The 15,773-nt window shown below is 30.3% G+C and overlaps 1 protein-coding gene across 2 annotated transcripts; it reads left to right on the top strand.

Moving 5' to 3' along the window:
- The first annotated feature begins 476 nt into the window (after positions 1–476).
- On the top strand, positions 477–15,469 carry LOC111628722 (DNA replication ATP-dependent helicase/nuclease DNA2-like). Of its 2 annotated transcripts, XM_023372559.1 has the most exons (16): positions 477–1,129; positions 1,211–1,253; positions 1,328–1,480; positions 3,304–3,550; positions 3,750–3,835; positions 4,043–4,280; positions 5,617–5,966; positions 6,031–6,213; positions 6,302–6,550; positions 8,372–8,670; positions 8,743–8,987; positions 14,164–14,357; positions 14,431–14,517; positions 14,581–14,854; positions 14,919–15,101; positions 15,180–15,469. In XM_023372559.1, exons 1-16 carry the CDS (start codon positions 571–573, stop codon positions 15,381–15,383), a joined length of 3,594 nt encoding a protein of 1,197 aa, XP_023228327.1. In that variant the 5' UTR covers positions 477–570; the 3' UTR covers positions 15,384–15,469. The 2 variants fall into 2 exon arrangements, with proteins under 2 accessions (XP_023228327.1, XP_023228326.1); XM_023372558.1 differs by having other exon boundaries at positions 477–1,253.
- The last annotated feature ends 304 nt before the right edge of the window (positions 15,470–15,773 follow it).

Here is a 15,773-nt window from a genome sequence, read left to right as displayed (position 1 = left end):
TCTCGGATATGTCAGACCTCGTCTCTTACCACCCAAGAGCCACATTGTGCGCCTGATTGAATCTATGATTGGCATAGAATAAAAACACCTTCTTTAGTGCCCACAGGGGAGAAAGAATTTTTAAAACATTATTGTTATACCCACAAATATCTGTTGTAAATCTGATTTATTTATAGTTTTAATGAATTATCTATTATTATTATTATTATTATTATTTATGAGACATGTCGCCCGAAAATTGTCTTTATCAAGCGAATCAAGCGATAATTAAAAAAAAAAAACACGAATTGATTGTAAAATATTTAATATCAAATAAATTAGGTTTAAAATAAATATAATAAATACTTATTAGAATAAAAATTTAAAAACGTAAATTAATCTAAAAATTTACTTCCAAAAGAAAAAATTTCGAAAAATAATGTGTTTAGATTAATTTTTTGATTTTACACAGCAGGTGGCGCTTTTTATTTAAAAATTTCCGCCAAGTTTGAAATGTTATTGTTGGAATCGAAGTTAAGAACGTGTTTAAATGTTTATTTTTTATTACATATTTGTAGATAATTAACAAAAATGCGTAAGAATATAAGGCAGAGAAAGAATAAAGAACTAAAATGTTTAAAAATAACTTCGTTTTTCCATGAAAAACCTAAAGTATTAAAGGAAAACATTTTGGATTCAATTCATGGATCATGTTCAGGATCAAATGTTGGTAAAGAAAATGAGGTTATGTCTTTGTCAAATCCATCTGTAAACATTAATGACTCAGAGGAATTACAGACTGACACAACAAATAAACATATATTGAGAAGTAAATTACTCCTAAAGGAATCTTTGAATACAAAATCAGCATCAATATCTAAAAATATTTTAGGAAGACATAAACTTTCAGAAGAAGAAAACTTTACAAAACTTAAAAGATTTAAAAAGTTTTCAAATTCCATAAATGAATTTGAATATCAGGATAAAAATTATGTAGAATTAACTTCAGAAAATCAAGTTGATAAATTCAACAATGATGATGATAAGAGCAATGCTGAAAATGTTCATCCGTTGAGAAATGACAATGACAGTTTAAACTCTAACGTCCTTGCATCCATCAATGCTGTGGAAGATGTCAAAGTTCAAGAAGGTGAAAAAATTTTCTCCGAAATTGTCAACGATATTGATTCTTGGATGAATGATGGATCAATGGATGTTGATTTTGTTACAGATCGGGAATCCGTAATGGAAGATGAGTGCATTTTAAGCTCTTGGTAAGTTTTTGAAAGATTGTTTTGTTAAGAACAAAATATTTTAAATAAATGTGCATGTAACTTTTAATTTTAAGGGAAAAAGATATAAAAGATGATATAGAAATAGACAGAGATGAACATTTTCGTATCTTGGGAATATATCATCATAAAGAAGTGCAAAAAATTGATTTACTACTGACTTTGGAAAAGAAAAATGTAAAGAGAATCTGTTCTCTCGAAGGAGTTTGGTATGTAAATTGATTTCAAAAGAAATATTTAATAACTATTTTATAACTTTAGGTTAATTTTATAAAATCGCCACAATTTTTAAATACATTTTTCTAGAATTTTGTAACAGTCTATTTAAATGTTAATATTAATACTTTATATATTTATGCAAAAATTATTAATGTTTTAGAAGTATAAATCTCTTTAAAGATAAATTTTAATGGCATTTAATTAATATGCATTGGTATAATTCAAACTCTGAATGAGATGGTTCTGACCTTATCAGAGCTGTAGCCCATATGCATAGGAGCAAAAAAGTCAAAGGAACCACACCTCTACAGGCAACCCTATGCAAGATAAGCCCCCTCAAAATCAGGTCACACGAGATTGCAAGTCATGTTGCTCTGCTAAGACTATTGCATTAATTATTCACCCATGTGACTATGCCTGCTTTGAGTAGCCCACTTGATTGTACTTGATGTTATATAGTTTTAGGGGGTGTGGGGGCTTGTCCCACCCAGGCACTTTGATGCTTGCTATCACTTGCATTGAAGTGCATAACTATATGTGGATCAAGACTTGCTATCGCTTGCCTTGATGACATGGAGCATGGAGAATAGGTAGTATACTGATACATGTTAAAAACTTATCTTTGGAAGTGAATATCTTGCAAAGGGTTGCATCAATAGGTATAGTTTCTTTGACTGTTTTACTCATATAGAAGGGTTTACAATTCTGGAAATGCAAAACTCTTTATTCAGAGCTTAAATCTTATCAGTAAAGGAATTTTTGAGAGTAGTACACATTACTCAGTTTAGCAACAAATTGATAGGCATGTTTGAAACCTCAATGTTAAATTAGATTATATTTATTACACAAGAGCAATAAAAGGGGTCTTATATTTTGGGCATATCCAAGTAAGCCATTCCATGCCAACTGTGCAAACTTTTATTGCTTGACTCTCCAATTTTGTTCAAATTCATAATAAGATAGCTTAGGGTCTTGAACTAAGATCTGCAAAGTATTAAATATGAATGTGTCTTGGTTTTTGAGATATAAGCCTTGATTTGGAGGCTACTTCAATCTTCTCTGCATGCATGGTGCACAAATGTTCAAATTTGTCTTTCTATTGTGCATAATTGAAGCAAACATACATTTTCAAAAATGGTGACGTAGGGCAATTTTTTTTTTCTGGATTCAATTGTGTTGATCTCATTTTTCAGCCTAGTATAACTTTATTATAAATTGGAGGTAAAAACTGATTTCATAGAATGAGTTATATTTTAACACTTAAAGCAAACATGAATATCCTGTATTGGTTTGCCTGTTACTCTTGAGAACTTTGACTTGTAAGTGTACAATCTATAACATATTAAATATATGGAGGCACTGCATATTTATAAACTGATATCCATAGACTAACCCATTAATTACAAAGACAATAATGTATTATCGGCAGCTTAGAAAGTGTTCTTAGATCTGGACTCCAAATGACACTTGGGTAAAAGTATAGAAATGTAAGAAGTTACCATACATACAGTACATTCACCTATTTCTCATCTTTCATTTTGTATATATTTTTAATTTTATTTCTAATTATTGTTTTTGGTATTTATTTTACATTTTTGCTATCTATTTAGTTCATTTATGCATTTTTGGTATTTAAGTTGTTGCGTATTTAAAAGCCCAGCATACTCTCATTTTGAATGTTTTTGTTCAAGATTAGTAAAAGTTAAATTATATTCATCAGAAATATATTTATGTTCATTTGTGTCGAACAAAAACCATAATTTAGAAAAAGTTTAAAATAAACAAAATAAATTCAAGTTTTATTTTTTAATAGGATGAATACAGTTTGTGAAGTAGGAGATGTAGTATGTGTCCAAGCTGAATTCATTGAAGGACGTGCAAAAATAGACAATGAAAATGGCCTCTTAATTATTCATCCCGACTATCTCATATCCAGCACAACAGTTTCATCTGCATTGTTCTGTATGAGAAAAACTGTATTGGCGGATAAGTTTCAAGGATGGGATTCTGGAAATATGTCTATGCTTTTGGGAACAATAATACATCAACTTTTTCAAGAGGCATGATTATTTATAAATAAATACAAAATTAATTTTAAAATGTTTTTATGTAAACATACACCAGTTCAGGAGACTGAGTTAAAATTTATGTTTTGCAGTTAAATAAATAGTGTATTTTGAGTGTATGAATATCTATAATTATCTATTGCCAGACATAATACATATATAAAAATTGAAACTAATTCAAAATTTCTTGTAGGTTGTTCAAGATGATGAGATCTCATACGAATCTCTAAATGAGAGATTACATTCCATACTAACGCAACGTGGAAATCTTAATTTTCTGTAAGAATTTAGCATGCAAACAGAGTATTTTAAGTACAGATAATTAAAATTAAGTAAAATAATAACAGAAAAATCCTTAAAAAATTATTTTATTAATAAATAATAATAATAATAATAATGCATACTATAAATAATTTATAATTCACAAAATAGCTTGATAAATTTTTCTCAAGTAATATTTAAAATAATTTATTTTATTATTTCTAGTTACGAGAACAAAACTAATGAAACTGTAATAAAACAGGAAGCTGCTAATTATTTTCCTCACATAATTAAATGGAAACAAGAAAATATGAATTCCTGTTTAACAGATGAGAAAGAAAAAAGGTCGGAAATGACTATATCGTCAATTGTCGACATTGAAGACGCAATCTGGTGTCCACGATATGGAATCAGAGGAAAAATAGACTTGACTGCAGAAGTAAATATTCACAGTAAAAAAAAAGTAAGACTATTTAACTGACTTAAAAAAATGGTGTGCTTTCTTTTCCTCAATATATTTTTTTAATTTGTGAACTTTTTATCATAATTTATTTCCATAATTTATGAGATATTTAATGCATGTACACAATAGTAAAATTAATGATTGCCATCCAGAACTCTATAAAATGATCATAGACATGTCATATGACATGTTACACTTGTATAATGTAAATGAACATGTCACATGATTATAATCTGTTGTGTAACATATCACTATAAACTAATATGTCACATTAACAGTAGTTTATAATCATATTTTGTTCATGATACAATATTAAGCTAATTGTATGACCTAAACAAAATAATTTAAATTGTGATTTTATATACTTTTTATTTAATTTACACATAGAATAATTACACACAAACTTGATGATAAATTGTTCTTTCTAACTGAATTTATTACATATTGAAATATATATTTTATAGGATATTCTTTATACAATTTGTGCACTCACTTTTTAATTTATAATGATTATCAGAACTCTTTTTTTTTTTTTTTTCATTAAAAAGTTTAATCTAAGTAAATTGTGCAGTTGAATAATTATGATTGTACAGTACATAATGTAAGTCAAGAAGATTGATATATTACTTTTGTATTTTTTAAAATTTTAGTCTGTGTATTAATGTATATTTGTGTGCATTTGCATTTAATTGTACTTTATGAATTTATAAAGTATTTTTTTCTATACTAAGATTTGAATGCACTCTTCCTTATCAAATGTGTTATAGTTTGCACATTATGATAATTAATAGTTATTCTTTATTTTTTATTCCTTATACAAAAGATAAGTAGCGATGCCCAATGAGCAAAATAATTTATTAAATTATTTTAATATATAAAATAAATTATTCTTTTATGTTTTATTGCCAATTGAACTCCACAATGATAATGTTTTAAAACTGTTTCACATTTGTTAATTTCGTATAATAAAATGAACTATCTAATTTTTATAGATTTATTCAATATCTTTGGCTAAACTGTAGGAAATTTGGAGAGTTCTTGCTGTCAAATGTGCTTAGATGAATGATAAAGTGCTTCTTTTAAAATAACTACGGAATGACATGATTCATGAGTATGACTTACAATTCTCACAATAATCATAATAAGTATCCCATAGTGGTACAGCAATATTACTGGTAAATTTTTGTAAAAAGTCATTTTATTAAGTGAATTTTTCCCCAACTTGATACTAGAAATTTATGAAATTAAATGTTGTCATAGACTTGTGGTCTAACCATTTATTTATTTATAAATATATATAACTTATACTGTATTTAATAGCATTAAATATTTTCAGCACATACCTATTGAACTGAAGACAGGAAAATCATCGTTTTCATTTGAACATCAAGCTCAAGTTATTCTCTATACCATGATGATGGAGTACAGAAATGAAGATTGCAATAATGGTCTGTTGTTATATTTAAAAGATGGACCACAAATGAGATCCATCATTTCTTCTCATGATGTTCGCCGAGATTTAATCCAGTTGCGAAATGATCTGGTCCACCATATAATCAATTCTTCGAATCCACGCAGCTTCTCCTCAGAATCCAGTCACATTTTGGATGGTGTTCCACAACCAATAAATAAAAAAAGATTTTGTGAAAAATGTCCTCTTCTCTTACCTTGTACTCTCAATCAAAGGTAGATATTAAAATGATAGTAACATTTAGTTTAGAAAAATATTGAAATAAACTTATTTTTCTAGGATATTTGGAGGTAAATTGGATACAGATCACATTATGAATGAATTAATTCCTGAAAATACTAATCATCTATCTGCTTCTCATTTAAATTACTTTAAGCATTGGTATATATTGCTACATCTAGAAAAGCAGAGTTCAAAAAATTCATTTGGGCATCAGTTTTGGAAACAAGATGTAATTGAAAGGTATTAATTTTTATTTTTCATTCATTTGAATAATTAATTAGTAAAATATCTTGTGTGAAATATTTCTTTAACACATCAAATTTTACAGAGAGCAACAGGGTTTATGTCTCAGCAAAATGGTTCTCATTCCTACATTGCAACGTTCAGATAAATGGTCAACAAAAAAGAGTTATATTCATTTGTTTAAGAGACATAGTTTAAATGGACATACATCAATTATGGGATTACAAGAATCTGATTGTGTTATCGTCAGTGAGAATGAAAGTAGAGAATTAGCTGTCGGTACAGGAGAAATTATTAATATTAACAATAATTGCGTAGAAATTCTCTTAGACAGGTAAATATCTTATTATATTTGCATTTGTGTGAGTTTTTGTATCTATTTTTATTAAAATATACACAATAACATATTTTGAGAGAATTGTAGTAGTAATAATATAATCAATTATTTTTTCAAAAGACACGAAGATGCAGTCATGTGAACAATCATTTTAGGATTACATGATTTTTGGAAATATTGTTATATAGATAATGAAAGGTTATATTTTCATATGATTAAAGACTAATATAATATTGCTACCTATTAAAAAATTAGTAAGTCAAGTTGCAAGATTCAATGAAATGTAAGCAATAATGACATAAGTAATTTATTGAAGGCACACATACATGAAAGATGACAAATGGATATAATTTCCTTAGTTCATCTTGTATCATTTTCTGTGTTAATCTATGTTCATGTTTTCATTCCAAAAAAATGACTACACACATTAAACATTAAGCTTTTGGTCAACATAGTTCTAGCCATATGAGTTATAACTTGTTTGTTGTTGACATTTCTTATAATCTAAAAAATTGGAATATCAATGAAACAATATTATATTCTGTTGTTCATACAATGTTAAGGTTTTCGGTAGCTTGTCTATCAAAATATTATTGCTCAAACACTCGCTGTATAACAGGTATCTTCTATGTCTAAAGTTGAGGACATGTAAGTAGGCCTTGACTTTAGAAAGCTCACTCTTTACTACATAGCACTATATAGTACTTTAATACTCCTAAATCATTTTTCATTTTCAACCAATAAACAAAATTTTGAGCTATCATACAGTGACGCTTTCTGCCAGGTAACAGCAAGATCATTGTGAAAATTCATATTGCCTATTTTTGTTTAAATTAATCTATTATTTCATGTTGTAAATAATGTTTTATTCATTGTACCTATTTTCTATAAAAATCAAAACTTCCTTTATAACATGTAATTCTTGCTTGACTTTTTGAGATATCTTGACAAATATGAGGAAGAATAATAATAAAAAAAATTGATTTTTTCCTGGCTATTGTAATGCAAATATAAGTGACAATATTGTGTGAAAATGAAGCTACATCTTTTCTGTAACTGTCTCATACAGTTACTCTTCTGACCATACTTCCAGTAAAACAGAATTGATAGTGAATTGTTACCATACCTGTGAAATGTGGGCTTGCTCATATCTCAGTGCAATTTTTCAAAGATTTCAAGGTGCTAGTTGAAAAACTAGATGCATCACAGACAAATTGTGAATGGACAAATGTATTATCAAACTTTGCTGCAAAAGTTAAAGGTGGCTATTCAGAAAAAAAGGTCCGTATTGTCAACCAGAAGCACAATCCTCCTTGATGATGACATGTGACCACACTTTGCCAAAAACATTAAGGCATTCTTGAAGAATTTCATTTGAAAACGTCTGGACCACCTATCACACAGTCTAGATCTTGCACCCAGTGATTTTCATCTCTTCTCCAAGCTGAAGGACATTCTGTAAGGTGAACATTTCCAGTCTGACAACGATATGGAATTTGCAATGTGAGTGTTTTAAGAGGCTGGGCCCAGATTTGTTCAGACATGGTATTAAAAACTTATATAATTCTGGAACAGATGTTTAAAACCTTGGTGATTATGTAGAAAAAGAGAAGATTGATCAATATGTATTGTATTGTTTTTGTTTCAATAAACAAAACAACTTGTAACAAGGAAATGAGTCATCAAACTCTTTTGATTTTCTTTCATAAATATGTTGAATCTTTATACTTTAAAAATTGATTTGTTACATGTAAGTTTATTTTTAGTTATACTTAGTATGCAAAATTTATTTAAATTTCAAAATAATTTTCATTTAAGAGACCTTTATCAAAGGCCAACTTGGACCAAAGAAACATATCGAGTGGACAAGAGAACATTTGATTCTTCAACCACCATACAGTTGACTAATCTGTTGCATCTGATGGATGATGCCGATGGTTCTGCTCGGTTACGGAAATGGCTGATAGATCTTCAGCCTCCATCATTCCAACAAACTTTTCCTTTGAAAGACGAAGAAAGTCCAATATTCAAATCATTAAATAAGCAGCAGATAAATGCTATTGAAAAAATACTTTCTTCTAATGATTACATTTTATTAAAAGGGATGCCTGGAACAGGTAAGTTACACTTATTAAATACGTGATCTAAACTAAAATAATTTATTTTAATTTTCCTGTTTTTTATTTTAGGTAAAACTTTCACTTTAGTAACATTAGTGAGATTGTTGGTGGAGAAAGGCAATTCTGTATTGCTCACTTCGCACACGCATTCTGCTCTGGATAACATTCTCATGAAGCTTAAAGAGCATGATGTTGACTTTGTACGTCTGGGTCGACTATCCAGAATTCATCCCAAAGTTCGCTCTCATGCTGTGGAAATTTTAACAGAAAATATAAAAACTACCAAAGAATTGGAATATTTCTATAATTCAAAGGTGTTTATAAAAATTTTTGTTGTTTATGTTAGTATAAAACTGGGAAAACATTTGTAGGCAAATTTAGTGCAACTCTTTCAAGATTTCTAAAAATATATTTTATAATTGAAAGAGTCAGGACTACAAGGTGATAATCTATACATTTATGACTTTGAAATATCTTTAAAATCATATTTTAAGAAACATTGATAAACTGACATTACCATTTAGTTCCTGCACTTCTACTGTATAGCTTGACATCAAAAGTAATGCAAAACCTTAATTTATTAATTGTTACACATTGGTAATCAATCAAAAATCATCTCCAGCAATTTGGGATAGCACTGAATGGCTGTAAACTATTTCCACATAATAATTAATTAATATTGTGATGTGTCATTATGTGTTTTTGACATTCACCTTTATACAAAAATATATACCATTTATCTACAATATAAGAACATCAAAATTCAAATTTGTTTTTTTTTTTTACAAGATATATTTACTTCAAAAGACAAAAAATAATCGACATCAGTCAACTTCCACATTGTTTGTCCTCCATGTGTACTTTAGCAATGCTTGTTATTGGTTGGTGATAAACTGTCTGTATAGTAGGCAGTGGGAACCAACTTCTTCAAGGACACATCACCCATATTACTTTTTGCAAATAATAGCTTGGCATTATACTTCAATAGTGTGTGGCATCTCCTTTGCTTGTCCTTTCTTCTGAAAGTATGCCTTCTTTGTAATGATAGCTATATGATTGTACTTTACCTATATGGCTCATACATTTTAAACTGGAATGTTGCAGCTTTGAATATCAATTTTATTTACAACAGTGTGTGCATAGGAACACATCTCCATGATTCCTTGTTTTCACTAAAAAAAGAAACAATAATAATAATACAATTGGGCTTACAATAACATTTTTAATGAAGTAAGTGGGAACTACTAACCTACACTTTTTAACAATTACTTCTTGGCTTGTGATTTCACAAAGTAAAATCTGTTATTTATTTATAGTCTTCAAGGTTCCAGAAGTTGTAAAATATTGATTCTGTGTGCTCTTTTATCAAATCCCTGCATTTTTCTTGTACATTACAAATGAGTTCCTAAGTCTTCGTGTCTCAATTGTTTTCTTGGTGTTTCTTGAAATGTATGCCCTGCCAGAAATGTGCCTTCTTTTAGTGTTTTCTATACATTAAAGTCAGACAACAAAAAAGGCATAAATTCCAGAACTGTGCTCTAAACTCCTTAGCCTAGACGGATAACTGTGTATAGTCATGTGAATCCATATCTCTATGGGAAATAAACTGCATTACACCTCCATATAGTACAGTCCATAAGTTAAAAAAATTGCCCAAATATTCTGTCTCAACTATGCATTAAAGTTTTACAACCTAGTGTTGGTTAACATTTTGTATGTACAGAATCATTTGGGACATAATGTGTTGACAATACATGGTGGATGCCTTGGAAAAGCATCACACTACTTTTACGTTGTCTTCACTGTCATTATCCTCTACATTGTCATACTACCAATTAAGGTCTCTAATACTGTCCTCTGGATTTCAGAACATTTTCAATTTCATTTTTGCTGAAGTCTCTAGGAGAACCAGGATGGAACTTCGTGTTTGTCTGCTACAGCCATCTTGCTTTGGTGGATACCATGTTTTGTCTCTAGAGATCAGCTAAAAATTGGTCAGTGTAAAACTGCACAAAATTTGCTGTATTTATGCTTTTAAATGTTGCAAAAGTTGCTTAAAAGTTTGTTTGCCAATATCCCTATTTCGATGGATGTATATTAACACCTTAATAATTGAAGGGAGCCAGACCACAAACATTAAATTGTTTGGAAAAATTATTCATGAAAATGAAATGTGTACTTTGCTTACACATAAAAGTATAAATAAAATAAGCAAAGTGAAATTTATTTTAAAAAATACAGTGGTACCTCGGTATACGTCTGCTTTAGAATACGTCCAATTCGGAATACGTCCTGTTTGGACGAAACAAATTTTGCTCGGTATACAACTTTTGTTTGGTATACGACTTAATTCAATTATAGACGTCATCTATAAATAAGTAGCATTATCGGTGTATTAGACCAGACTAGAGCGGCCAGATGGCCGAGTGGTCAAGGTGGCAGCCTACCGCTCTGGGGAACCGGGCTCGAATCCGAACGGGGAAATCCCCAGGAATTTTTCGGGGGGTGGTCCGTTCGGATATATCGGGTCCCATTCCTCACCACCCGGCAGCCCCATTGTGGGCCTGGCCGAACCCATAATGGGCTTGCAAAAAGAGGCCCTCTTAGTGCCCACAGGGCGAAAAGAGTTAAAAAAAAAACCAGACTAGACGTTCGTGGTGCCACAGTTTATAACTTTGTTAAATTTCTTATTTTAATTTGTAAGTAAAATGTTATTATTTTTATTAATCATGAATTGCAAAAAAAGCAACAGAAAAATAAAAAAATGACTAAAATCACAATGGAACTGAAAAAAAGAGATTGTTGAGAAATATGAAGGTGTCATGCGTGTTCAAGATTTAACTTTTGCATACCATATTCCGAGAACGACAATACCAACAATCGTGAAAAATAAAGACATTATTAAATCTGCTAAAGGGGTTAAATCAATTTCTAACCAGAGATCGAAGACATTAGATCATGTTGAGAATTGCTTTTCTTTGAATAACTGAAAAACAGTGTGCTGGCGACAGCGTATCAGAAGCAATTATTTGTGAGAAAGCTAAAAAGATACATGCTGACCTCATGAAAAATCAAGCAGGAACTAGCCAGGAAAGCGAGGTGTTTAAAGCCAGCTATTTTTTTTTTTTTTTTTACATGAGAACGGATTAATCACTTTTACATTACTTTTAATGGGAAAGATTGGTTTGGTATACGTCCTATTCAGTATAAGTCCAAACATCAGGAACGGATTAATGTCGTATACCGAGGTTCCACTGTATATAGTAATATTTACATTTTACACATGCTCTCTAGATAACATTGTCAACTTGCATCTTTTATAACACAAGAGTTAAATTTAGGATTATTTTACAATAAAAAATGAACTACTAAATATTACAGGTACTTTTTCTCAGATCCTACTTACCTTTAGCTACTTTTCCACATAGTTTCTATTGTTGTTGAAACACCTATCATAATATGACACCAGTTTCTGTAGATCTGTGTAATAGAAGTGTGCTGACTGAGAGAACTGTTGCTTTCACTTCTTCATCAGTTTGGAAATGCTTGCCAGTGAGGAATCTTTTCAGATGCAGGAAGATGTAGTAGTCTGTTGGTGTCAGGTCTGGGTTGTATGGGGAGTGATCCAATTGCTGTCATCCAAAAGATTTGACTAGAGCTTGTGTTAAAGCAATAGTATGGAGCCTCGCATTGTTGTGAAGCAATAGAACTCCTGCAGACAACATGCTGTGGCATTTATTCTGGAATGTGTGGCAAAGTTTCCTGAAAGTCTGACAGTATGCAGCAGTGTATAATGTTGTCCTTTATGTCATGAAGTCCACCATAAAACACCGTGTTTGTCTCAGAACATGATTGTCATAATCTTGTGAATTGAGATTGTCTGCTCAAATTTCACTCTTATCAGAGAGGATGTGTGTCACTACTCCAGCATCTGCTGTTTGGATCCATGGGTCACATGAGACACCCATGTCTTGTCCCCTGTGAAGATATGGTTCAATAGTTCATCATCTTCATGGTTTTGGTCAAAAATGTCAAAGTACTGTTTAATCTCTTCATTTTGCATTCCTTGGTAAGCATCTTCTTAACCCAGTGAGAGCACAATTTCCTATAATCCAAGTTTTTTGACACAATTTTGTAAAGAACTGACCATGAGACTTGTAGGAAAATTCATTAGTATGGAAATGGTGAATTGTCTGTTTTCACAAATCATGGTGTCTACCTCACACACAAGATTGTCAGTGATTCAAACAGATGGCTTGAGTGTGGTTCATCACGAACTCTTTCTTGACCTTCCGTAAGCAGTCTCACCAACTTACAAACTTTACTGACACCCATGGCATTCAGACCATAAACTTTACAGATCTAGTGATGAATTTCTGCCAGTTTCACAATTCTTGCAGTCAGGAAGCAAATAATAGACCACTTGATCATCTTAAACATTTACATCATATGACACAAAATGCACACACTGCTGACATGATTCAAAATGCATCTGTTTATGTGCAAGGAATGTAGGGAGACACTGTGCATGTGCACGTACAAAATTATGAATGTATGCATTTTAAAAAAGATATTGCCAAATGGTCCTTACTTAAAAATATCCCTCATATATAGCACTTTCATGTATTATTACCAATGTTGTGGCTCCTAAGGTTTATGACACAAAAGAAAATAATATGGATAATGCAAACTTTCTTGGTATAAAGTTGTGAAATTCAAAAATTAAGAAAGAATTTCTATAGAATTAAATGTACTAAAACTCTTTAAAGAACCTTCTAAAATAAAAGATCCAGAGGGACGATCAAAAACATTAGTCTATATATGGATGAGGACTTACTGGAATTTTTATTTTAGAATGTTCTTTAAAGAGCTTTAGTACTGCCACTCCAGTCTGAAGGAATTATGAATAGAATTAAAGATATTCTGAATTGATGATATGTGCTATTAATTAAAGAAATGTAATACTGTAATATCTGTATTATTTAACTTTTATTGCTATTATGCCAACTTAAATTTTGCAATTTTGCATAAAGCTATTCTGTAAAATTCATCAAATAGTATTAGGTATGATTGTTATGATTTAAGTAAAAATATTGTTAAAATCTTAGCAACTCAATTTTCACATTTAAGCTTGGAAAGACTGTACAAAATGCTTCCTGACTTACATTATAATAAGAGAGGTTTCTGCATAACTATAAAAATAATTAAATTCAGTTTATCATTTACTAAAAAAATATAATGTCACTTGATGACTGTGCACTAACAGTTATCTTTGCAATGTTTCTCTAATTGTGCTTTGTTTCAATGTAACTTACATTATTAACCATTTTGGATACATTTACAAGAAATTAATTCTAGCTTACATATGAGTTTGTGTAACATAACATTTATGTAAATTGGAGAAAGTCCATATTTTTGGTGCATTGCTTGCTTGATATAAAGTTGTTTTTAAATTTTGTACAATACTGTTATTTTTTTCCTGTTTAGTAGAAAGTAGTGGGCGTTACCTGTTTAGGAATCAACCATCCAGTGTTTCAACACAGATGCTTTGACTTCTGCATTGTGGATGAAGCCTCTCAGATCCTACAGACAGTATGTTTGGGACCTCTGTTTTATGCAAACAAATTTATTTTGATTGGAGATTCTCAACAGTTGCCTCCAGTTGTACAGAATAAAGAAGCAAGGTGAGATTTTTTATTATATTTTGAGTAATTTATATATATGGTTTAAATACAAAATTTGTGTTTTATTTTACAGATTGCGAGGAATGTCTGAGAGTTTATTTTTGAGACTGGAAATGGCAGAAAACACCATAGAATTGAACCTGCAGTATCGCATGAATGGGTAAGATCAAAACTCTTTAAATTACGTTAAGATGGCATTTAAAGTTTTGCATATTTTTCCCAGAGAAATAATGATGCTCTGCAATTTATTAACATACGATGGAAAATTGAAATGTGCTTCGGCAGATGTTGAAAATGCCAGACTGATTATTCCCAAATTAAGTTGTCTTCCAGACAGCATTGGTTGGCACAAATTGCTGTTGTCTGAGTCCACAAATTCCATACTTTTCTTGAATTTAGACGGTCTTCCTGCTCCAGAGTCTTATGACTCTCAAGGACTAGTCCAAAATGAAATAGAAGCAAATATCGTTACTCAGATATCATGGACTATAATTAAGGTAAAAGTTACCTTAATAATTATTGAAATAGATTTAAGTAATAATAAAAGTTCTTAAAATTTAGGGTGGAATATTAGAAAATGATATTGGTATAATTACCCCTTACAAGAAACAAGTGAGTTTAATTTGCAATTCTCTTGAGAGACATCATCTCCCGACTATCGAAGTAAATACGGTAGACCAGTATCAAGGAAGAGACAAATCAGTCATCATCATCTCTTGTGTTAGAAGCTCAACTGGCAATAAGGTAAGATGTGATTGCATTTACAAGTGAAAAAAAATATCAAATGCAGACACTTACATTAGTCTTTGGTTAAATTTACAGGTAGCAGAACTTTTAGAAGATGAAAGACGTTTGAATGTAGCAATATCACGCGCAAAACTGAAATTGATTTTTGTCGGAAGTAAATCAACATTAATCAATTACATTCCATTTAAAAAACTGTTTATGCATTTAACAAATGAACAAGTGAAAGATGCTTGCAAATCATCAATTTCAACCTTCTGGGATGATGTTGCAAATTTTTGACGTTTTGTTTTAGCTTAAATAGCACAAATTTTTATAAACTGGATTTTAAACTATGATTATTTTGACTAAAATATTGTAAAGTCCTTTTAGGCATTTGATATTTGTATTTAATATTTTTTCACAAAAATAAATTAAATTTTTATAGTTACACTGGGCAAAATTAATTGATACTATAATACTGCATGTTGATGATTTTCACAATTTGGCATTTATCTAAAATGCAGAAACATCTTAGGGTTGGCACATGTTCTTATTGATAGGACACTTTGTGCCAAATTACTGTTAATTTATCAATGGTTAAAACCAAATCTTGTCAAGGACATTGTTCAAATTAATTGTCAGGCATAAGAGATTTTTCTAACAAATGAAGATTAATATCCAAACACTTGC

Source organism: Centruroides sculpturatus, unplaced genomic scaffold (genome assembly GCF_000671375.1).
Source record: "Centruroides sculpturatus isolate CEXI.00-Female unplaced genomic scaffold, Cexi_2.0 scaffold416, whole genome shotgun sequence".
In the NCBI taxonomy this organism is placed as follows: domain Eukaryota; kingdom Metazoa; phylum Arthropoda; class Arachnida; order Scorpiones; family Buthidae; genus Centruroides; species Centruroides sculpturatus.
This window is presented reverse-complemented; position numbering and strand designations above follow the sequence as displayed.

What these genes read in the sequence shown, in the direction of transcription:
- LOC111628722 (XM_023372558.1), top strand. Translation starts at nt 571, where the DNA reads ATGCGTAAGAATATAAGGCAGAGAAAGAATAAAGAACTAAAATGTTTA. An exon ending in CCTTGTACTCTCAATCAAAG is followed by an intron (nt 5,967 to 6,030) that starts GTAGATATTAAA and finishes TTATTTTTCTAG; the next exon opens with GATATTTGGAGGTAAATTGG. An exon ending in GTAGAAATTCTCTTAGACAG is followed by an intron (nt 6,551 to 8,371) that starts GTAAATATCTTA and finishes TTTTCATTTAAG; the next exon opens with AGACCTTTATCAAAGGCCAA.